The 24133-nt window shown below is 49.9% G+C and overlaps 1 protein-coding gene across 4 annotated transcripts; it reads left to right on the forward strand.

The window, feature by feature from the left end:
- Positions 1 to 3859: 3859 nt before the first annotated feature.
- On the forward strand, positions 3860 to 22677 carry PFAS (phosphoribosylformylglycinamidine synthase). 4 transcript variants are annotated; one of them, XR_011561987.1, is made up of 29 exons: positions 3860 to 3987; positions 6743 to 6902; positions 6987 to 7122; positions 7545 to 7650; positions 8029 to 8218; positions 8307 to 8412; positions 8972 to 9112; positions 9219 to 9343; positions 9516 to 9644; positions 10030 to 10161; positions 10304 to 10432; positions 14114 to 14187; positions 14303 to 14459; positions 14789 to 14850; positions 14998 to 15159; positions 15410 to 15535; positions 15664 to 15795; positions 16007 to 16237; positions 16370 to 16550; positions 16631 to 16714; positions 16940 to 17095; positions 17322 to 17441; positions 17715 to 17860; positions 17971 to 18178; positions 18337 to 18428; positions 18507 to 18621; positions 19104 to 19427; positions 19530 to 19895; positions 22391 to 22677. XR_011561987.1 is itself a non-coding variant. In XM_019982336.2 (28 exons), exons 1-28 carry the CDS (start codon positions 3919 to 3921, stop codon positions 19838 to 19840), a joined length of 4104 nt encoding a protein of 1367 aa, XP_019837895.2. In that variant the 5' UTR covers positions 3860 to 3918; the 3' UTR covers positions 19841 to 22677. The 4 variants fall into 4 exon arrangements, 3 of the variants coding, with proteins under 3 accessions (XP_019837895.2, XP_019837896.2, XP_070629168.1); XM_019982336.2 differs by having other exon boundaries at positions 19530 to 22677; XM_019982337.2 differs by having other exon boundaries at positions 17971 to 18169; positions 19530 to 22677.
- The last annotated feature ends 1456 nt before the right edge of the window (positions 22678 to 24133 follow it).

Genomic DNA, 24133 nt, shown 5'->3' on the forward strand with positions numbered 1-24133 from the left:
AGTCTACAGTGATCAGACAAAGTTGAACTGGATCCACCACCACCCTCATTGGTATGATTTAAATGTTAGGTTAATTGCTTAATCTGGTGGCAGCAGGCAGGATCAAATGAGAGGGCCCCAAGGTCTGTCACAGAGTCTGGTGTTGGGGGGAGTATGGAGAATTGGGAGCTGGCTCAGATCAGGTAATTTTGAATAGGTTATGCTTGTTCAGGGGGCAGCTGGAGATATAGGAACCAAGTCAGGAGAAGGATCAGGACCAAACTGATGAATCTGGAACTCATTGTATGAAAGTGAAAACTTGAATGTTACAGTACACAGGGAGTGCTAAAATGTGGAAGAGACAGGCCCAGACAGACAGAGAGCTGAGCAAACCCCCAGAAGGAGCTGGAAATCAGGTATGTGATGGAACCAGGGAGTGGCTGGAGGGAAAGAATTCCAGGAGTACTCAGATGCCAAGAGTCAACAGGTGGTCTCTGTCAGAAGTGAGTCCCAAGTACAGCCTGGAATATTACCTACCAAACAGGTAATAACTGTTATATCTGGGACAGGGATGGAATTAGGGTGAGATAAGTGAGCCACCTAAAATATATTAAATGTTGCATCCCAAGTGCCTTACTTACCTCACCCTAGGCTTGGCCCTATACTGGGGAAGGGAAGAGAATGGGGCAGGAGAGGGATAAGGATAAAGACTTTTAACTTTTTCCTATGAGTATTTCTGTGTTGCCTGACTCTTTAGAAAGACCACCAGACTGGGTACCACTGTACCAGTCCTAGCACTCCATTCCAGCTTTCTTGCCCTCAGGCATCAGGTTAGGTTGACTAATGGGAGACAGAGACATTTTGCAGGGGGATTCAGGACTGATGGAGAACTCACTGTTTATTCTATTTCTCTCTCAACACTGAGCTTGTGGCAGTAGTTTCCTAGGTCTACTGAACACCCTTCTTTCATGGCTCCACCTCTCTCCCAGCTCATAACATTTCGCCCTTCGTACTTTCAAGCTTGGAGGTGCTAACCACTTTATGCTGTTGCTAGGCTCTGGGTGGCCCATTGCACTTTGTCGTTCCTTAATCCTGCCCATATCTCTTTAAGTAGACTATTAAATTCTTACTGACTAAACCTTTCTGAGTGTGATGTTTTCTGATCCTGATTAATACAAACATGTATGTTTGTAGTTGTTGTTCAGTTGCTCAGTCCTGTCAGACCCTTTGCAACCCCATGGACTGCAGCACGCCAGGTTTCCCTGTCCTTCACCATCTCCCAGAGTTTGCTCAAAGTCATGTCCATTGAATCCACTGAGTTGATGATGCCATCCAACCATCTCATCCTCTGTCACCCCTTTCTTCTCTTGCCCTCAATCTTTCCCAGCATCAAGGTCTTTTCAAATGAGTCAGTTCTTCACATCAGGCGGCCAAAGTATTGAAGTTTCAGCTTCATCATCAGTCCTTCCAATGAATATTCAGGACTGATTTCTTTTAGGATGGATTTGTTTGATCTCCTTGCAATCCAAGGGATTCTCAAGAGTCTTCTCCAGCACAACAGTTCAAAAGCATCAATTCTTTGGTGCTCAGCTTTCTTTATAGTCCAACTCTCACATCCATACATGACTACTGGAAGAACCATAGCTTTGAATAGATGGACCTTTGTTGGCAAAGTAATGTCTCTGCTTTTTAATATGCTGTCTAGGTTTGTCATAGCTTTTTTTTCCCAAGGAGCAAGCATCTTTTAATTTCAAGGCTGCAGTCACCATCCACAGTGACTTTAGAGCCCAAGAAAATAAAATCTGTCACTATTTCCATTTTTTCCCCCATCTATTTGCCATGAAGTGATGGGACCAAATGCCATGATCTTAGGTTTTTTTTGCTTCCTTTTTTTAAAATATAAATTTACTTATCACGATCTTGGTTTTTTGAATGTTGAGTTTTAAATCAATTTTTTCCACTCTTCCACCTTTATCAAATTTGGAAAACTCAGCAGTGGCCACAGGACTGGAAAAGTCAGTTTTCATTTCAATCCCAAAGAAAGGCAATGCCAAAGAATGCTCAAACTACCGCACAATTGCACTCATCTCACACGCTAGTCAAGTAATGCTCAAAATTCTCCAAGCCAGGCTTCAGCAATATGTGAACCGTGAACTTCCTGATGTTCAAGCTGGTTTTAGAAAAGGCAGAGGAACCAGAGATCAAATTGCCAACATCTGCTGGATCATGGAAAAAGCAAGAGAGTTCCAGAAAAACATCTATTTCTGCTTCATTGACTATGCCAAAGCCTTTGACTGTGTGGATCACAATAAACTGTGGAAAATTCTGAAAGAGATGGGAATACCAGACCACCTGACCTGCCTCTTGAGAAATCTGTATGCAGGTCAGGAAGCGACAGTTAGAACTGGACATGGAACAACAGACTGGTTCCAAATAGGAAAAGGAGTACGTTAAGGCTGTATATTGTCACTGTGCTTATTTAACTTATATGCAGAGTACATCGTGAGAAACTCTGGGCTGGAAGAAGCACAAGCTGGAATCAAGATTGCCGGGAGAAATATCAATAACCTCAGATATGCAGATGACACCACCGTTATGGCAGAAAGTGAAGAGGAACTCAAAAGCCTCTTGATGAAAGTGAAAGTGGAGAGTGAAAAAGTTGGCTTAAAGCTCAACATTCAGAAAACGAAGATCATGGCATCTGGTCCCATCACTTCATGGGAAATAGATGGGGAAACAGTGGAAACAGTGTGAGACTTTATTTTTGGGGGCTCCAAAATCACTGCAGATGGTGACTGCAGCCATGAAATTAAAAGACGCTTACTTCTTGGAAGGAAAGTTATGACCAACCTAGATAGCATATTCAAAAGCAGAGACATTACTTTGTCAACTATGGTTTTTCCTGTGGTCATGTATGGATGTGAGAGTTGGACTGTGAAAAAGGCTGAGCGCCGAAGAATTGATGCTTTTGAACTGTGGTGTTGGAGAAGACTCTTGAGAGTCCCTTGGACTGCAAGGAGATCCAACCAGTCCATTCTGAAGGAGATCAGCCCTGGGATTTCTTTGGAAGGAATGATGCTAAAGCTGAAACTCCAGTACTTTGGCCACCTCATGCGAAGAGTTGACTCATTGGAAAAGACTCTGATGCTGGGAGGGATTGGGGGCAAGAGGAGAAGGGGACGACAGAGGATGAGATGGCTGGATGGCATCACTGACTCGATGGACATGAGTTTGGGTGATCTCTGGGAGTTGGTGATGGACAGGGAGGCCTGGCATGCTGTGATTCATGGGGTCGCAAAGAGTCGGACACGTCTAAGCCACTGATCTGATCTGATCTGACCTTTATCAAGAGGCTCTTTAGTTCCTTTTCACTTTCTGCCCTTAGGGTGGTATCATCTGCATATCTAAGGTTGTTGACATTGCTCCCGGCAATCTTGATTCCAGCTTGTGCTTCCTCCAGCCCAGCATTTCACATGATGTGCTCTGCTTTTAAGTTAAATAAGCAGAGTGACAATCAACAGCCTTGATATACTCCTTCAATAAATGCTTCTGATCATTATTACTGTTACCTTAACTAGCTAGAAGTTAAAAAATATAGGTCTCCCACTCCGCTAAAAAATAAATGAGTTCATTTAGAAAAGACAAAAGTGAAAGAAAGGAAGTAAAGCGAGTAAGGGGGGCGGAAACTGAGTTCTGGACAGGAAAGGTGTGTTTTATTCCTGCATTCAGTGTTTCCCTCACACTTTGCACGGGGACAAGGGAAGCGGGGACCTGAAACTGACTTTATTTTCACAAACGTTAACTGAATATATATTTCTGGAATTAACCTACTGGGTGTAGAAATTGCTCTAGGAATTGACGGAGAAGGGCTGCAGAGGCCCACACCAGGGAGAAAGGGAGGGGCGGGGCACCCTTAGACCCCGCCTCTTCCTGCGGCGCATGAGGATGACGTTGATCTGCGCGCCAGAATTCGAGGAGCTGACGGACTGGGAGAAGTGCTACCACGCGGTAAGGCTGCCGCGCGCGCTCACAAACCCGGATACCCCCTACAAACTGAACCCCGTAGCTACCCATGCCAAGCTTGATTTGGGCGGGCGCAGGATCCCTACCTGGCAGAGCCGCACCCAGCGGAGGCCTGCGTGCTTGCCTTAGTGCAGGCGTCCATTTGCGTTTGTTGGTTCCCCGGCATGGGATCCCCCACGTAAATTCACCCCCTCTCTAACAGTTCATTCAACCAGCGAAATAATCTGTTGGCCTCCAGTTTTATATCAGGTACCATGCTGGTCTTTGGGGAGACAGCCCTGATGTAGACAATCCTGTGTCAGTGCTCTTGGAGCGTCTATTTCACTGGGAACGATAGACGAAAGTCAACTGGTTTAATAATCAAAATGATTTCGGGATGTGATCATTCCTGTGAAGGAACTATGGTAAAGAGAATAACTGAGGCGTCTAACTTTGGAAAGAGTCATAAGGGAAATTCCGTGACGGTTCAGTGATTAAGACTTAGCGCTCTCATTGTCGAGGGCCTTGGTTCAATCCCAGGTCGGGGAACTAGGATCCCACATTGATTGCCTCGGCAAATAAATAAATAAAAATAAAAAATTTTAAAAACCGTTAGCATGGGGTAGAGGCTTAAAAAAGGCAGAATCAAGATCTGGCAGGAGCACCCGTAGCTGAAATGAGATCTGTCCTGGAATTTGTCAGTCTACAAGTTTTTAAAATTTTTTTGGTTGATAAACCGAAAGACTTCCCTGCTGGCTCCAATGGCAAAGAATCTGCCTGCAGTGCAGGAAACCAGGGTTTGATCCCTGGGTCAGGAAGATCCCCTGGAGGAGGGCATTGCTACCCACTTCAGTATTCTTGCTGGGAGAATCCCATGGACAGAGGAGCCTGGTGGGCTGTGGTCCATGGGGTTGCAAAGAGTTGGACTCAACCTAGCATTCACACATCTGGGCTTTCGGCTCGAGCAATAGATTGGATGAGGGTGGTGTTAACTGAGATGGGAAATGGGAACTGAAGTTCTGGAGAACCGATAAATCAAATTTTCTGTTTTGACCAAAGCAGGCTATTTAGTGTTTATGAGACTTCTCCGTGGCAATGTCAACTAAGGATTTGCATGTGTGTGTTTGGAATTTTCAGGGAGAGTCAGAGTTGAATAAGTGAAGTGAAAGTCACTCAGTCATGTCCGACTCTTTGTAAGGTTATGAAATCTGTTGGCAGATATCAACTCAAATTGTGTAAAATTGTCATTTTTAGTAAAAAATGGTTGAATGATGGCAGTTTCATTGGTTCAGTCTAAGAGATGATATTTAAAGCCACCGGTCTGAATGAAGTCACTTAAGAAGAGCATTTAGAAAGGAGAAAACAAAGGGCAGGGCCTTGGGCACCCACTTTTTAGAGGTGGAGCAGAAGAGTAGGAGCTTCCCTGGTGGCTCAGCTGTAAAGAATCCACCTGCCAGTGCAGGAGATGTGGGTTCAATCCCTGGGTTAGGAAAAATCCCTGGAGAAGGAAATGGCAACTCACCCCAGTGTTGTTGCCTGGGAAATCCATGGACAGAGGAGCCTTGTGGGCTACAGTCCATGAGGTTATAAAGAGTCGGACATGACTGAGCGACTAACAACAAGAAGAGTAAGAGCCAGCACAGGTGACTGAGATGGAGCAACCAGAGGTAGAGGAATACCAGGAGAGTGGTGTCAGGAAGCCGAGAGAGGAGAGTGTTTTAAGAAGTAGAGAATGAGTAAGTCATAGCTTCTGAGAGGTTGAATAGGTAAGAAATTAAGTGACCTGGAGATTGGCAACGTTGCAATCTTCATTCAGTGACCTTGACAGAATAGTCAGATTCAGCCCTGAGTAAATTAGATTTGAGATACCTGTGAGTTGTCCAAGTGAAGAAGTGAGGCAGTGAGCTTCCCACTTGTTTGTGAAGAGGCTTTGTACACTTGGAAGTGCTGTGTGCGCGTGTGTGAGAGAGAGATCAGAGCTGAATGAATGGTGCGAATCAGAAGCTCTGTGCTCACATAGGAAGGAAGTATCCCTAAGCACTGGAGCAGCGAGGAGGGCTTCAGAGTTGGTGCGACCTGTACTAACCTCAACAAATGGGAACGCTTTGGATAGGATAGAATTAGACATAGACATTCTAGGATGGGGCAAAGTAATGGCAAGGAGGCCAGGCAGTGTTTAGTGAGTGAAGCCAAGGTCCTTTTGAGAAGCAGTGGGATCAGAAGTTGAAAAGTAGTTGGGGATAGACCTGGAGGGTCTTTGACTGTCAGGCTTTGCGTTTACCTTGAACAGGGACGTAATATTTTGAAACACTGAAATAGAGGAACTGTCGTTTGACTTTACTGGCCAGCCCAGTCCAGCTCATCCTTTAGGTTTACACTTAAATGCCACTTCCCTTAGGAAGTGTTTCCCACTCCCACCATACTAGGTTTATCCCTTCTTCAGGGGATTCTTCCCAACCCAGGGATCGAACTCAGGTCTCCTGCATTGCAGGCGGATTCTTTACCAGCAGAGCCACCAGGGAAGCCCTTCCCTTAGGAAGTCTTTCCCACTGCCACCGTCCTAGGTTGGTACCCCCAGTCCCTTGACCTTGACCGTACTGGATTGGAAATGTCTGGATGCGTTTATCCCTGAATGCCCCCAATACTTTCCCCCACCCCATCCTTAATGTCTCCAAAGCCTCAGCTGAACTGAACTTGAAACCAGTTCAACAGATAGGCTCTAGTTCATGTTATTTTTTAGGAACCTAACTTGTCTTTCCAGCAACGGACACCTGCAGAGATGTCCTCCGTCCTTCACTTCTATGTCCGCCCCTCTGGCCACGAGAGGGCAGCCTCTGAATACATTCAAAGGAAGCTGCAAAGGGAACTGCCAGAGCTGCAGGGTGTCAAGACCGAGCAGTGCTACAATGTGAACTGGGCAGGTTGGACCAGTTACTGGATTCTTGGGCAAAGTACCAATCGCCAGCGGCAGTGTCCTAACGTCTCCTTGCCCTGTTTCCCTGCAGCGGAGTCCTTCCCGAGCAACAAGGAGATGAAGAAGCTGACATGGCTATTTGGCTGCCCCTTGTTACTGGACGATGTTGCTCAGGAATCCTGGCTTCGTCCTGGCCCCACAGACCTGCTGCTGGAGGTCGGACCCAGGCAAGTGTTTCAGCCTCAAGCAACTTGTTCCATGGTCCAGAGCCCTTCCAAACACTTTGCCACCCCTGCCACTCTCATGCCTCTTCCTCCTCTTGTGATCCTTGGGAGATTTGTTTTCCCTTCACCCCACTCCCCACTTTGAAGACTGAGGCAGCTCCCAGGCATGTTCTGGAAATATAACAAGTTGCATTCCTAGACACTGAAATTGAAACATTTTGATACTGCAGGAACAGTTATGGTTTGATTTGAATGACCTTTGAAAGCACGTTTCTCGGTGCCCAAATCTAAGGCTGGAGGCCAGTGGTATGGGCGGGGATGGGGGTGGGGAGTGGAGGTTGGAGACTAGCTGGACAGCAGTGGGCAGGATCCACCTTCTCAGCTGGGGCTCAGGTCCTAACCATCTGGTCCTAACCAATCTACAGGCTGAACTTTTCCACCCCGACATCCAGCAACATTGTGTCAGTGTGCCAGGCTGCAGGGCTGGGGGCTGTGGACCGCGTGGAGCCAACCCGGCGCTACCTGCTCTCGGTGAGGCAGTAGGCAACCAGGTGGAGATCCAGAGGAGGAAGTGGGCAGGAGATTGGGTCCTGCAATCCAAGGAAATGATGAGAAGCAGGGGGAGCAGTTTCTGATTTGAGGCCTGCCCTGTTTGCAGCTTGTTCACTGCTTGAGGCTGCCTGGTCGAGAAGTAAATAGGATGGAAATCCAGCCTGTGCTCCTGTTTCTAATGTGTGCCTGCTGACAGGCACTCATGCCTAGAAGGGGCATCTTTTTCTAATCTGAGCAAAGGTGCTGGAGAGGCTAGCAGTGGGCTGGCTTTGTGTGGCTTGGAGGACCGAGGGTGAACCATTTTGTCCATTCTTCAACCCTGCACCCCTCGCCCTCGCTGTGTGTCTCCACCCCTAGTTTGCCCACCCACCTTCAGCTGACCTGGAGGCCATTGCCCTGGCTACCCTGCATGACCGGATGACAGAGCAGCACTTCCCCCAGCCCATCCAGAGCTTCTCTTCAGGGTGCATCCCAGCACCCCTGAGCGGCCCAATTGACGTGCTGGCTGAGGGCCGGTCTGCCCTGGAGAAAGCCAACCAGGAGCTAGGTGAGCAGGGGTCCCTGAAGGAAGGCCCAGGCCAGGAGAATAAGGGTGCAGTGTCCCACAACCAGCTTCTCTGGGGGTTGTCTCCTAGGTCTGGCCCTAGACTCCTGGGACCTGGATTTCTACACCAAGCGCTTCCAGGAGCTGCAGCGCAACCCCAGCACTGTGGAAGTCTTCGACTTGGCTCAGTCCAATAGGTGGGGAGGGATGGGGACATTCTGGTGTCTGAGTCTGTGGAGGTTGGAAGATCATAGGGACCCTCCATGGCTCTTTCTTGGCCTAAGAAAGTGAAAGTGTTAGTTACTCAGTCATGTCCAACTCTTGGTGACCCTATGGGCCATAGCCCGCAGGCTCCTCTGTCTGTGGGATTTCCCTGGCAAGAATACTGGAGTGGGTTGCCATGCCCTCCTCCAGGGGATCTTCCTGACCCAGGGACTGAACCCACATCTCTTATGTATCCTGAATTGGCAGGTGGGTTCTTTACCACTAGCACGACTTCTTGGCTTAGGTGCCTCCCTGAGTCTGAGTGCCTGGGTTCCCCATCCATCCAATAGTCTGCATCACATCTTGGTTTTATCTTCACTCGGGATCTGGATAATCCACAGTGACAGGCCATTGGAAGCTTATGACTTTCTGAAATCTGTTTTGACCTGTGGCTGTAACTGCCTTTTATGCTGGTGAGGAGAAGAAGTGGCAAGGCCTGAGACATGACCCATGTTTCCGCCCTGCCCTCCCCTCCCCACATCATCTCGGCAGCGAACACAGCCGACACTGGTTCTTCAAGGGTCGACTCCATGTGGATGGACAGGAGCTGCCACACTCGCTGTTTGAGTCCATCATGAGCACCCAGGCGTCCTCCAACCCTAACAACGTCCTCAAGTTCTGTGACAACAGCAGGTGGGTGGTGCCCTTGGCTGGGCACAGGGGACAGGGTGCCCCAGTCTCTAATGGGGTAAGTGCAGATCCCAGCAAGGAAGCCAGGCCCAGAACGATGTGTCCACAGTGCCATCCAGGGGAAAGAAGTCCGATTCTTGCGGCCTAAGGACCCCACACGGCCAAGCTCCTTCCAGCAATGTCAGGGGCTGAGACATGTTGTCTTCACAGCAGAGACACACAACTTCCCTACAGGTGAGCTGAGTACCCAGGAGGGAAGGTGAGATCAGAGTGTAGGGAGGGGCAAAGGTCCCAGCCGCCCTCACCCTGGGGACCAGCAGGTTGGCTGCATGTCCTTATTTTCAGCGGGGTGGTCAGTGGTGGACCTTGCTCTTCAATAGCCATACCTCTCCCTCTCTCTTCACAGGAGTAGCCCCCTTCAGTGGTGCAGCCACTGGCACAGGGGGCCGGATCCGAGATGTCCAGTGCACAGGCCGAGGGGCTCACGTGGTGGCTGGCACTGCTGGCTATTGCTTTGGAAACCTGCACATCCCAGGTCTCATCTCTTTGCTCTCTGCCCAGATTCCTCCTCCTGCCAGGCACTGGACACTTTTCTCTCCTAAGTTAAGCAGTCATCATGGGCACCTTTTCTTGGGATAAAGGGCTCTAGAGTAGCTGGCCTTTCTCCAGCCATGGTCATGAGGACAGTACGCCAAGGGAGACCCACGTCTGGCTTTGCAGAACTACAATTTTCTTAAAAAAACAAAAACAAAAAAACAACCTAAAACAGAGTTAGACTTTTGACCATCAACTGCCCCCAAAATCCAATTTCTTAGAAAGTGCTAAGAGCTCTGATCCCAAGAGTCAGACTCTTCCTAAAGGGTCCTGGTTCCTCTGACTTCCATCTTTACCATCCATCCCTCTTCCTCTTTCCTTCCCAGGTTACAGTATGCCCTGGGAGGATCCAAGCTTCCAGTATCCAGGAAACTTTGCCCGACCCCTGGAGATTGCCATTGAGGCCAGTAATGGGGCTTCTGACTACGGCAACAAGTTTGGGGAACCAGTGCTTGCTGGTGAGGCTGGAGGGTGTAGGGGACTATTATCCTTGACATGGATATTAGTCCCAGAGGCAGGGTGGGGTGTGTGACCCAGTAAGCGCTGAGGAGCCTGGATGACTAGACCCTGTGCCCTCTCCCTGTGACGTCCATGTTCCAGGCTTTGCCCGCTCCTTGGGCCTTCAGCTTCCGGACGGCCAGCGGCGTGAGTGGATCAAGCCCATAATGTTTAGTGGAGGCATTGGGTCCATGGAAGCTGAGCATGTGAGCAAGGAGCCCCCAGAGACAGGTAAGAGCCCCCCACCTCTCTCCAGGTCCCGCCAGCTTTTTCCCCAGCACATGGCTACTGCAGGAGTGGAATCTCAGTGGTTTGTTTTGTATCTCCCGGCTCCTGTCTCTTCTCCACTGGACAGGCTTTTAAGGTAGGGCAGGGCTTTATGCCAGTTGGGCAGGCTCAGTCTGTGAGGCCTCTGTCCTTTCCCCAGTTGACTTCTCCATGGCAGGGGCCCACCCTGCTTAGTCAAGGCAGCCAGTGTTTTACGCAGCACCTCTGTTTTTATCTGCAAGTTCAATTCAGTCAGTCAACGTTTACTGAGGGCCCATTGGGTGCTGAGCACTGTGCTAGGACCTGTGGTGGAATCAAGATAAAGGCTGGGTACCATTTATTGAATGGGTGACCAGTCATGTGGCTCAGAATTGAAAAAGCAAAGAAAGATTTTACAGTGAAAACGCTGCTCTCCCTGACCTCCAGCCACCCAGTTTCCCTCCCTAGAGATAAGCAATGTTAATTGGTCATTCTTGTACCCTGCCAGAAGTACTTCCTGCATACCTAAACAGACCCATGTGTATATTTGCCTCCTCTGTTAAAACAACTAGCATGTGTACACACGTTTTTTTGGTTGTGCCACACAGCTTACGCGATTTAGTTTTCCAAAGACGGATTGAACCCCAGGCCCCAGAAGTGAGAACGTAGAGTCCTAACCACTGGACTGCCAGGGAATTCCCCACCTATTTTTTTAATAACCATTTTATTGAGATATAATTCATGTACCATAAAGTGTGCCCTTTAAAGTGTATAAGTCAGTGTTTTTAGTATATTCACAAAGTTGTGCCTTAAGCACTAATTCTGGAACATTTTTCGTCACCCCCAGAAAGAAACCCTGTATTCACAAGCAGTCACTCCCCACGCTCCTCCTTTTGGCCTCTGGGAACCTGTAATCTATTTTCTATCTCGAAAGATGTCCCCGTTATAAATGTGTTTGGCCTCTTTCACTTAACATGATGTCTTTATTCGTATTGTGGTATGTATCAGTACTTCATTCCTTTTCATGACTGAATAATATTAATATTCTATTATGTACCTATAACACATTTTCTTTATCCACTTATCAGTTGGTAGACAAGTGGGTTGTTTCTGCTTTTTGGCTAATTATGAATAATGCTGCTGTAAACAATTGTGTACAAGTTTTATTTTGTATTTATGTTGTTATTTTTCAAGTATGTAACTAGGAGTGGACTTGCTAGGTCTCATGATAACTGTACTCAGTCTTTTAAAAAAAACCTACCACACTGTTTTCCAAAGCAGATGCACCATTTTACATTCCCCTCAGCAGTGTGTGAGGGTTCCAGTTTCTCTAGATTCTCATCAACACTTTGTTATTATCTGTCTCTTTGATTACAACCATCAGAATGCATATGAAGTATCAATAGTATCTCATGGTGGTTTGGGTTTGCATTTCCCTAAGGACGCATGATGTTAAGCATCTTTCCATATGTTGGTTGACTATTCCTATGTCTTCCTTGGAGAAATATCTGTTGAGACCCTTTGCTCACTTTTAAATTGGATTATTTGCCTTTTTTATGGAGTTCTAAGAGTTCTTTGTACAGGTAGATACATGATTTGCAAGTATTCTCTCCCATTCTGTGGGTTGTCTTTTTACTTTTTTCATGGTGTCCCCTGAATCACAAATGTTTTAAATTTTGGTAAATATAGTTTGTTTATTTTTGTTTTGTGGCTTTTGGCTTACAGTGCCATGACTAAGAAACCATTGCTGAGTCAAGGTCACCTGGATTGACTTCTATATTCTCTTGTAATACTTTCTAGCTTTTATCTCCTACATTTAGGTCTCTGAAGCATTTTGAAGTTTGTATATGGTATGAAGTAGGGATCCAATTTCCTTATTTGACATGTGGATATCCAGTTGTTCTAACAACCCTTTTTGAAAAAAACCTTTTAGCTCTGTGGTAAGTTTAAAAGCAGAAAGTATGAGTCCTTCGATATAGTTCTTTTTCAAGATTGTCATGGCTTTGTTCTAGGTCTCTCAGATTTCTGTATAAATTTTAGGGTCAGCTCGTCCATTTCTTTGAAAAAGGTGGCTGATTGTATTGGCTTGAAGATCACTTTGGGGAGTATTGCCATCGTAACAATATTGTCTTCCACTCTATAAACATCAGATCTTTTTCAATTTATTTAGGCCTACTAAGGTATTTCATGATTTTCAGTGTATAAGTCTTATATTTCTATTAAGTTTATTCCTATTTTTTTCTTACTGATGGGGTTCTAAGTGGGTATGTATACATCTGTACTTTGCTTTTTTTCAGCTTAGCAATATGCTTGGAAATCATTTCCTACTGATGAAATCATTTTACTTCATTATTTCATATGTAATTTTCTTTTGCAGTGAAGCTAAAACTTAGTTTTTCACTGTATGGCTTATACCATAATTTATTTAACCAGTTCTCTGTCATTCAGTTCAGTTCAATCACTCAGTCGTGTCCGACTCTTTGCGACCCCATGAACTGCAGAACGCCAGGCCTCCCTGTCCATCACCAACTCCCGGAGTTCACCCAAACTCATGTCCATCGAGTCGGTGATGCCATCCAGCCATCTCATCCTCTGTCGTCCCCTTCTCCTCCTGCCTCCAATCCTTCCCAGCATCAGGGTCTTTTCCAATGAGTCAAATCTTCGCATGAGGTGGCCAAAGTATTGGAGTTTCAGCTTCAGCATCAGTCCTTCCAATGAACACCTGGGACTGATCTCCTTTAGGATGGACTGGTTGGATCTCCTTGCAGTCCAAGGAACTCTCAAGAGTCTTCTCCAACACCACACTTCAAAAGCATCAATTCTTCGGTGCTCAGCTTTCTTCACAGTCCAACTCTCACATCCATACATGACCACTGGAAAAACCATAGCCTTGACTAGACGGACCTTTCTTGGCAAAGTAATGTCTCTGCTTTTGAATATGCTATCTAGGTTGGTCATAACTTTCCTTCCAAGGAGTAAGTGTCTTTTAATTTCATGGCTGCAGTCACCACCTGCAGTGATTTTGCAGCCCCAAAAAATAAAGTCTGACACTGTTTCCACTGTTTCCCCATCTATTTCCCATGAAGTGATGGGACCAGATGCCATGATGTTAGGTTTCTGAATGTTGAGCTTTGAGCCAATTTTTTCACTCTTCTCTTTCTCTTTCATCAAGAGGCTCTTTAGTTCTTTGCTTTCTGGCATAAGGGTGGTGTCATCTGCATATCTGAGGTTATTGATATTTCTCCCGGCAGTCTTGATTCCAGCTTGTGCTTCCTCCAGCCCAGCGTTTCTCATGATGTACTCTGCATATAAGTTAAATAAACAGGATGACAACATACAGCCTTGATGTACTCCTTTTCCTATTTGGAACCCAGTCTGTTTTTCCATGTCCAGTTCTAACTGTTGCCTCCTGACCTGCATATCTCTGTCATTAGCATGTAGATTATTTCTTGTGTTTGGTAACACAAATAATGCTATTGTTTAAGTTTGTTCATTGGCTATTTTGCGCATGTGAATAATCTGGAGGGTAAATTCCTTGGAGTGTATTTAACTCAATGAATGTTGACAGATACCTCTAATGTTGGCTGCCCTTTATCGTCACACTGCTTTGTACTTGTACTAACTGTCGTTCCCTGAGTGCTCTGATTCAGCCCTCCTTCCTCGCAGGCATGGATGTCGTGAAGATTGGCGGTCCTGTCTACAGGATTGGAGTTGGGGGCGGAGCTGCTTCGTCTGTGCAGGTAAGTGGGAATAGCCCAGATGCCAACTCCATGATCTTTCAGGGCCCCATGCATGGGTGAGGCGTGAGCTCCCAGCCCCCTGAACTGAGCATGCTGTCTATATCTATCCCCCCAGGTGCAAGGAGACAACGCCAGTGACCTGGATTTTGGGGCTGTGCAGCGGGGAGACCCAGAGATGGAGCAGAAGATGAACCGTGTGATCCGGGCTTGTGTGGAGGCCCCTGGGGGAAACCCCATCTGCAGCCTCCATGACCAGGGTGCTGGTGGCAATGGTGAGAAAGGGGGTTGGGACAAGGGACTGGGCCTACCTGGTCTCTGCTTGGTTCAATTTAGGGAGAGGCTCAGCAGTTGGTTTAGGTTGAGGATCTGTAATCAACCTGACAGCTCAGGGTCCCATTCTCCACCCACTACACATTCTGAACAGGCCCAGGGTTGAGGGTGGGAGCCTGCTACCGTGGGATAGTTGGTGGATAGGGTGCAGCAGCGGTTCAAACAGGGATGCACAGAATTAAGGGCTCTTTGGGAGGCTGGGAACGGCCTTTTGTTTGCCCGGTGCCTACCGCGGCCATGTGAGCACCTCTCCCGGGAACGCCCCCACCAGGCAATGTCCTGAAGGAGCTGAGTGACCCGGCTGGAGCCGTCATTCACACCAGCTGCTTCCAGGTAGGTCGTCCTCTGTGAAATCTGCCCGCCTCCCTGCCCGTGCCAGTCCCAGCAGCCCCACCCATCTTCCCCTCACTCCTAGCAAGATCGTAAGACTTTGGAGCAACCGCTGTCCCTTCTTTTTCGTCCTCCCTCATGGATGTGCAGCTGGGGGACCCAACCCTGAATGCCCTGGAAATCTGGGGGGCCGAGTACCAGGAGTCGAACGCACTTCTGCTGAGGCCCTCTGACCGGGACTTCCTGAGTTGTGTCAGCGCCCGGGAACGCTGCCCAGTCTGCTTTGTGGGCACCATCACTGGAGACAGGAGAGTGAGTTGGCCCAGGGAGTCAGTAGTGGATGCTGTAGGTGGACTTGAGCTGCCGGGGCCCAGGAAAGAGATGAACACAGGGGAGCCGTGGGGAATAGCATGTAGGCTGTGGGGGCGGGGTTTAGGGGTTGCTCAATAGGAGAAGCCAGATGGGGTGGAAAGAGCACTTCTGCCCTGCTTTCCAGAAGAGTTCACTCCCTGCTGGTGGTCATAGCCTCAGCCCCTCTGGGTGGTGTCCCTCTGGTCTACAGATAGTGCTGGTGGATGATCGGGAGTGGCCTATGGGCACAGGTGGCCAGGTGGATGCGCCCCCCACTCCTCCCCCAACCCCTGTGGACCTGGACCTGGACTGGGTGCTGGGCAAGATGCCCCAGAAGGTACGTGGGGGCAGGAGGCATCTCCCTTCCCTGGCCCGGCCCCACCCTCTGCCCCACACGTGCCTTGTCACCTGTATGCCCAGCGCTCCAGCCCGGTGCTCACACCCCTGTTGCTGTCTGTGTCGCAGGAGTTCTTCCTCCAGAGGAGTCTCCCCTTGCTGCAGCCTCTGACTCTGCCCCCAGGGCTGAGCGTGCGCCAGGCTCTGGCGCGGGTCCTCAGGCTGCCTGCCGTGGCCAGCAAGCGCTACCTCACCAACAAGGTCCTCCCTGCACCCTGCTCCACCCCCTTAGCCCTCTGCACCCCTCCCTCTGCTTGCCCACCCCAGGAACGGCTGTGGGGGTCCATCAGGGAGGGAGAAGGGTCAGGACAGAAGCCTCGCCCCCTGCTGCCACCCCCGTCTTGCATGTTCAGGGTGAGCCAGGCCACCCCCTTGTCCGTGAGCCTCTGGCCAGCTCCCCCCGGTTCCTCAGGTGGACCGTTCTGTGGGCGGCCTGGTGGCCCAGCAGCAGTGTGTGGGACCCCTGCAGACCCCTCTGGCAGATGTGGCGGTTGTGGCACTGAGTCACCAGGAGCTTGTAGGGGCCGCCACAGCCCTGGGAGAGCAGCCAGTCAAGAGCCTGCTGGACCCGAAGGTTGCCGCCCGGCTGGCTGTGGCCGAAGCCCTCACCAACCTGGTATTTGCTCTGGTCACCGACCTCCAGGTGAGTCCCCTGCGGCTTCTGGCCTGGAACTCCAGGCCTGTGGGACACAACCACGTTCACCATCCACTTAACTGCTGGCCTCCAGCCTCCCTACACCATGCTCTCTCTCTAATGCAAGTCTGCACTTCCCAGGATGTGAAATGCAGCGGGAACTGGATGTGGGCAGCCAAGCTCCCAGGGGAGGGTGCAGCTCTGGCTGACGCCTGTGAGGCTATGGTGGCAGTGATGGCGGCCCTGGGTGTAGCGGTAGACGGTGGCAAGGACTCCCTCAGCATGGCTGCCCGGGTTGGCTCTGAAACCGTGCGGGCTCCTGGTGAGGTCTGGGTGCCAGGGGGCAAGGGGCAGGCCTGTGGGCTCGGACTCCCCCTCACATGTTTATGCCTTGCTCTGCAGGGTCACTGGTCATCTCAGCCTATGCTGTCTGTTCAGACATTACAGCCACTGTGACCCCAGACCTCAAGCGTCCTGGGGGGAGAGGTATGGTTTCTTCCCCCTCCTTCATGGGTTCTGTATTCACAGCTCAATCCTTTGTTTGGGGTCTGCTTAATGAGTACTCAGGTCGTCTCAGCACTGGGGCTGTGGTGCCTTCCGGGGCTGATGATTGGGGTGTCTTACCACATCCTGGGAGCCTCAGTGACCCTGCATGGCAGAACGGGTTCTTCTGAGCCATTGGTCTCCCCTCTGCCATCTCTCTTCTCCCAGGCCACCTGCTCTACGTGCCTCTGAGTCCTGGGCAGCACCGGCTGGGGGGCACAGCTCTGGCTCAGTGCTTCTCCCAGCTTGGCGAGCAGCCTCCCGACCTGGATGTTCCTGAGAACTTGGTGCGAGCCTTCAGCATCACCCAGGGGCTGCTGAAAGGTGAGTGGGGCTCTGGGGGAGATGGTCCTTGTGGCTGACATGGGAAAACAGGCAGTCATCAGCTGAACCTGTGAGAGTGGGGCAAGAGGGACCCAATCCCTTTCTCTCTGGTTCTCTGCTGTAAGCCCACATTCTCACACTTGCCCTCTCCTGACTGTCCAGAAATGGGGGTGGGGCCGCCAGGTTTGGGTCTCAACACCGCTAAGCATTTTTCTCCTTCCTCCAGAGCGCCTCCTCTGCTCAGGCCATGATGTCAGTGATGGAGGTCTCATCACTTGCCTGCTAGAGATGGCCTTTGCTGGGAATTGTGGGATAGAGGTGGACATCCCCGCACCTGGGGTCGATGGTGAGGTCTAGATTCGAGCAGGTCTGCCTGTCCCCATCCTATGGACCCTGTGTCCCTCATTTAAAGACTGGAGTGTCCCCAACTCCTTCCCTCCCGAGTCTCCTTTTGTCTTTTCTGATCACTGAGCCAGGTGACATTTCTGTTCCTAACTGCACCCCTCTGAGAGAGCCTCACCCCACCCCGATCCCTGCCTTTGTTCATACTTATCCCCCGACTCCACCTCTGAGTCCCTGCCAGTACCCCAGTCACCTTGATGCCCCTGTACTCTCCCAGCCCTGCCTGTGCTGTTCGCCGAGGAGCCAGGCCTGGTGCTGGAGGTGCAGGAGCCGGACCTCGCCCAAGTGCTGATGCGTTACCGGAATGCTGGCCTCCACTGCCTAGAGCTGGGTCTCACAGGCGACACGGGGCCCCACGCCATGGTGAGGAAGTGAAGAGTGGCAGGCCTGCACAGGGCGGGTCTTGGTTCGCCTCTGCCAGCCTTGGAGGCACCCAAGGTGGACATCCTGAAAGATTTGCACCCCCTACCCAGGTCCGCGTGTCGGTGAACAGGACGGTGGTTCTGGAGGAACCTGTTGGGCAGCTACGAGCCCTCTGGGAGGAAACCAGTTTCCAGTTGGACCGGCTACAGGCAAAACCACACTGTGTGGCCCAGGAAGAGCAAGGGCTGAGGGAGCGGGCAGGGCCCACCTTCTGCCTGCCGCCTACCTTCCCCAGAGCTTCCGTGCCTTGTGAGCCTGGTGAGGGAGTGTGTGCAGAGGCTTGGCTTCCCTGGCACTGTGGGCCTTGGGGAGGAGCCTGAAGCCTGGATGTGGGGTCCTGCCCTGGACAAGATGTCTAGGGGGCTGGGGTGCAGAGGTAGCCCTCTGACCCAAGGACACTCCTGCTCCTCCCCCAGGTGGTCCTGCCCCCCGAGTCGCCATCATTCGGGAAGAGGGCAGTAATGGAGACCGGGAGATGGCAGATGCCTTCCACTTGGCTGGATTTGAGGTGAGCGGGGTGCCTGGTGGGGCCGGGGCTGGACTCAGGCCATGGGCCTTCTGATGCCTCCCTTCCCCCTCCTGCCAGGTGTGGGATGTAACCATGCAGGACCTGTGCTCTGGAGCCATCGGGCTGGACACATTCCGCGGTGTGGCCTTCGTAGGCGGCTTCAGCTACGCGGACGTCCTGGGCTCTGCCAAAGGTGGGCGTGGGGCCTCTGCCCACCCCCTCCCCACATCTTCCTAAGAGCTGCCTTAGCCCTCTTCCCTGCCTGAGAACTGGCCTCTCACCTCCGCGAGGCCATCCAGGAGCCAGCAAAGGCCTGCAGGTAGCTTAATGAGGCTGGGGGCTGAGTGCCGCCCTGTCAGACGCAGCAGCTGCCACTCAGCATGGCTAGGGCTTTCTGTTTTTCAAGAGAAGCCCAAAAGTCCCAGTTAAATGTTAGGCGACTAAATAAAAAATTTTGAAAATGCTCTGCTGGCTAAACAGAAAGCTGGTCCTGGGCCATCTCGGGCCCAGGAGTTGGCAACACCTGTTTCAAGCAGGTAAACCTTCCCTGGTGTTTGCCAAGAGCTCCTCAGAATGGGGGAGATCCTCGGCGAGTGTTAACAGGGCACGCTAGGACAGAAAGATGACAGTCCCCTTTCACTCCAGGTCTCACCCCAGCTTCCTGTTCCCTCCTAGGCTGGGCAGCTGCTGTGACCTTTAACCCGCAGGCCGGGGCTGAGATGAAGCGCTTCCGCCAGCGGCCAGACACCTTCAGCCTGGGCGTGTGTAACGGCTGTCAGCTGCTGGCCCTGCTGGGCTGGGTGGGAGGCAGTTCTAGTGAGGAGGTGGTGGAGATGTGCCAGGAGTCCTGGCCGGCCCGGCCCGGTCTCCTGCTACGCCACAACCTGTCTGGGCGCTTTGAGTCGCGCTGGGCTAGTGTGCGCGTGGGGCCCGGGCCAGCCCTGATGCTGCGAGGGATGGAAGGCGCGGTGCTGCCCGTGTGGAGCGCTCACGGGGAAGGTCAGGCTCCGGGAAGGCTGGGGTGGGGAGGCCTGAAGGCTGGGGTAGGGGGAGGGCATGAGGGAGCTTGCTCTTACATCTCTTGTCCCTGCTTCATCACAGGTTACATGGCATTTTCTTCTCCGGAACTCCAAGCCCAGATGGAGGCCAGGGGCTTAGCTCCACTGCACTGGGCAGATGATGATGGGAACCCCACGGAACAGTACCCCCTGAATCCCAACGGCTCCCCAGGGGGTGTCGCTGGCATCTGCTCCCCCGATGGCCGCCACTTGGCCCTCATGCCTCACCCGGAGCGGTCTGTGAGGCCTTGGCAGTGGGCCTGGCGACCTCCTCCATTTGACACTCTAACCACCTCCCCCTGGCTCCAGCTCTTCATCAATGCCCGGAATTGGACCCAGGAATGCAGCTGCTAAACAGGCCGGAAGGCTACCCTGGGCCCCGTGGTTCGTACCCAGGGTATCTTTAGAAGTACGTCATCAGTTCAGTTAAGTTCAGTCGCTCAGTCGTGTCTGACTCTTTGCAACCCCATGAACCGCAGCACGCCAGGCCTCCCTGTCCATCACCAACTCCTAGAGTTTACCCAAACTCATGTCCATTGAGTCGGTGATGCCATCCAACCATCTCATCCTCTCTCGTCCCCTTCTCCTCCTGCCTTCAATCTTTCCCAACATCAGGGTCTTTTCAAATCAGTCAGCTCTTCGCATCAGGTAGCCAAACTATTGCAGTTTCAGCTTCAACATCAGTCCTTCCAATGAAGCCCAGGACTGATTTCCTTTAGGATGGACTGATTGGATCTCCTTGCAGTCCAAGAGACTCTCAAGAGTCTTCTCCAACACCACAGTTCAAGAGCATCAATTCTTCGGTGCTCAGCTTTCTTCACAGTCCAACTCTCACATCCATACATGACCACTGGAAAAACCATACCTTGACTAGACGGACCTTTGTTGGCAAAGTAATGTCTCTGTTTTTTAATATGCTGTCTAGTTTGGTCATAACTTTCCTTCCAAGGAGTAAGCATCTTTTAATTTCATGGCTGCAGTCACCACCTGCAGTGATTTTGGAGCCCCCAAAAATAAAGTCTGACACTGTTTCCCCATCTATTTCCCATGAAGTGATGGGACTGGATGCCATGATCTTAGTTTTCTGAATGTTGAGCTTTAAGCCAACTTTTTCATTCTCTTTCACTTTCATCAAGAGGCCCTTTAGTTCTTCACTTTCTGCCATAAGGGTGGTGTCATCTGCATATCTGAGGTTATTGATATTTCTTCCAGCAATCTTGATTCCAGCTTGTGCTTCTTCCAGCCCAGCGTTTCTCATGATGTACTCTGCATATTAGTTAAATAAGCAGGGTGACAATATACAACCTTGATGTACTCCTTTTCCTATTTGGAACCAGTCTGTTCCATGTCCAGTTCTACTTGTTGCTTCCTGACCTGCATACAGGTTTCTCAAGAGGCAGGTCAGGTGGTCTGGTATTCCCATCTCTTTCAGAATTTTCCACAGTTTATTGTGATCCACACAAAGGCTTTGGCATAGTCAATAAAGCAGAAATAGATGTTTTTCTGGAACTCTCTTGCTTTTTCCATGATCCAGCGGATGTTGGCAATTTGATCTCTGGTTCCTCTGCCTTTTCTAAAACCACCTTGAACATCTGGAAGTTCACAGTTCAGTATTGCTGAAGCCTGGCTTGGAGAATTTTGAGCATTACTTGACTAGCGTGTGAGATGAGTGCAATTGTGTGGTAGTTTGAGCATTCTTTGGCATTGCCTTTCTTAGGGATTGGAATGAAAACTGACCTTTTCCAGTCCTGTGGCCACTGCTGAGTTTTCCAAATTTGCTGGCATATTGAGTGCAGCACTTTCACAGCATCAAGTACCTCTTATTATTCCCAAATGTGTCTTGAACAGACAAGGACCAAAATGCCAAAAAAAGACCTCAGCTAATTTTATTAATCTGCCTCCCTTTGTCTTAGGATGTTGGATCTGTTTTCAGTCCTGTTTTTGATGGGCCCAGGAAGCAGCATGGGCTTCAGAGAAAGAGCCTGCCTGGGAAGTTAGGATGCATGCAGGCTGGGGGTTTCCCTTGCCCCACTTCCCTGCACCACGTCACTCGTGTCACTTATCTGGGTTTGGAGGGTAAATCCTGTGTCCCATCCCCCTATCATCAGGGTTTAAGGGGATGGGGGTGGACAAAAGCATACAAGTCAGGGCCTGGGCGTTCTCATCTGAAAGACAGCTGAAGCTTTCTTTTTAAATGGATTCTTTTTAAATGCAGCACTGTGCTAAGTGGTAACAGACTTTGGCAGCCTCTCTGATAGTGTTTCCAGCTGTGTCATAGGGGTTGCCCTGGTGCTGGCCTCTGAATTCAGTACCCCTGATTCTTGCTTCTCCTAATTTAGCAGCTCCCTTCCTGACAGAAGTGGTCAGCACTCTTATCCCCAGCACTGAGCCTTTAATATTCATTCCTTCATTCATTCCATTCATGTTCGATGATTTGCAACAGTGCCAAACACTGTCAGTGCTGCCAGGGACCTTATAGTCCAACAAGATCTGTATGTGGTGTGTATGTATACACACCAGACTATTAGAGCTGCAAGAAAGAAGGAAATCCTGCCATTTGCAACAACATGGATGGACCTCAACAGCATGAAGCTAAGTGAATAAGAGAAACAAGTCCTGTATGATCTCACATGTAGAATCTAAAAGAAGCTGAACTCATGGAAACAGGCTAGAATGGTGGGTGGGGGGAAAGGGAATGTTGGTCAAAGGGTACAAACTTCTAGATTACTTGATGAATAACCTCTGGGGGTCTAATGTACAGCATGTTGATTGCAGTTAATAACTGTTGTGTACCTGAAAGTTGCTGCAAGAGTAAATCTTAAAGATAGTGATGTAGATATGCGTGTGCATGCTAAGTCACTTCAGTCATTTCTGACTCTCTGACCCTGTGGACTAACCCACCAGGCTCCTCTGTCCATGGGATCCACCAGGCAAGAATACTGGAGTGGGTTGCCATGCCATCCTTCAGGGGATCTTCTCGACCCAGGGATTGAACTTTCATCTCTTGTCTCCAGCATTGGCAGGCGAGTTCTTTATCATTATTGCCACCTGGGGAGTCCAGTGTGAGGTGTGGTGGTAATCATTTGCTAGTGTGTCAAGTCAATACATTGTACACCTTAAACTCACATAATGTGATGTCAATCATATCTCAATAAAACAAAAAAATACCAGTATATGGCACCTACCATGAACCAAGCATATGCTAGGCATTTATATGTATCTAAATTATTTTTCATAAGAGTTCAGCAAGGTACTTGATAGCCCCCTCCCCACTTTTTAAAACAAAGGAAGAATTAAGGTTAAATAAATTGCAACATCTACTTCCTACTGTCCTAAAGTCACATTTCCGGGAGGCAGCATTGTCAGGACTTCTTGCTGACAACCATCCTTGCTTCCTTTGTCCAGAGAAGTGTATGTGGAAGTTTCTCATGACTGCTGTGACTGTCCTGTTATACAGCTCCCTAAGTAGCTCACCATCTTGGAAATTTCTCTGAGGGAATTCTTTGGTGGTCCATGAGAGCAGGAACTCCCTTTCTGCCCTCCACTGTATCCAACACCTAGCACAAGGCCTGTCACCTACATGGTGCTCAATAAATATATATTGAACAAATGAATAAATAATGTTAAAATTAGTTAAGGTTGATAACATTTTTTCCCTTAATAGAAGAGTGAACTTAATGAACTGGGCTTATGGGTGGTTTTGTTTTGCAAGCCTTCAGTCATTTCCCCTTTTTACTTCCTTTCTCCAAAGTTGCAAGCTCTTGTCATTGTGTCAGATGAAGGACAGCATATGCATGTGTTGGGGCAGATGGAGGGGTGGGTAGAGAGATGGGGAGAACCAGTAAGTCTTGTCTCTCTTAATTTAACATCTGCCTGGCAGCCAACAGCCCCCTTCAGTTTCACAGAAAAAGCACTAAACTGAGTGTGTGTCTGATATGTGTTAAATGAGGGTTCCAGGGGGTCCAGGCAAAAAGAGGGGGTTGTGTGTGCAGAGGTCCAGATGGGACCCTCCCAGAGAGGGGCTCCAGGCAGTTGTGAGTCTATGGGAGGAGGACATCTCCAGCAGTTGAGCCTTCAGAGGCCCCAGGACCCCATAAGATGTATTTATTTCTCCAGCACTTGCTGCATTCAGAACGCTGGGGCAGAAATCAAAGAAATCTTCAGCCTGTCGTTAGGCACTTGGGGGCAGCAGATAGCCAGAAGGTAGAGTCTGGGGCACTGCTGTGGTGGGGCCTGGGTTAGACACCTATCTCAGGCTTCAGGAAAGACCTTCCTGTGTGAGTAGCTCAGTACCAGCCACTATGGGCCAGTACTTGCTCCAGGTACTTTGCATGCTCCAGGCAGAAACAGTGATGGTCAGGACTAGGGTGGTGGTGGTGGGTAGAATCACCAGGAACTAGATGTGAAGGAAAGATAGGGCAGTTGATGATGAAGTGCAGATTCTTTGCTTGGACCACTGGGTAGGCAATAACTTCATTAACTATAGATGAAGATGGTGCATGCATGGGAGGAAAATGATGTGCTTTGCTTAGGACTGTTGAGTTTGAGGTGTCAGGGGGACACATGTTTCCACTGCAGGGGGCGTGGGTTTGACCCCTGGTCAGGGAACTAAGATCCTGCATGCCACATGGGTGGCACAGCCAAAAC

Source organism: Bos indicus, chromosome 19, assembly GCF_029378745.1.
Source record: "Bos indicus isolate NIAB-ARS_2022 breed Sahiwal x Tharparkar chromosome 19, NIAB-ARS_B.indTharparkar_mat_pri_1.0, whole genome shotgun sequence".
Lineage (NCBI taxonomy): Eukaryota > Metazoa > Chordata > Mammalia > Artiodactyla > Bovidae > Bos > Bos indicus.

Excerpts from the sequence above, each read along its gene's own strand:
- PFAS (XM_019982336.2), top strand. The coding sequence starts at position 3,919 with ATGAGGATGACGTTGATCTGCGCGCCAGAATTCGAGGAGCTGACGGAC. Across the intron at positions 7,123-7,544 it reads CTGCTGGAGGTCGGACCCAG|GCTGAACTTTTCCACCCCGA; the intron begins GCAAGTGTTTCA and ends ACCAATCTACAG. Across the intron at positions 15,536-15,663 it reads TGGGCAAGATGCCCCAGAAG|GAGTTCTTCCTCCAGAGGAG; the intron begins GTACGTGGGGGC and ends TCTGTGTCGCAG.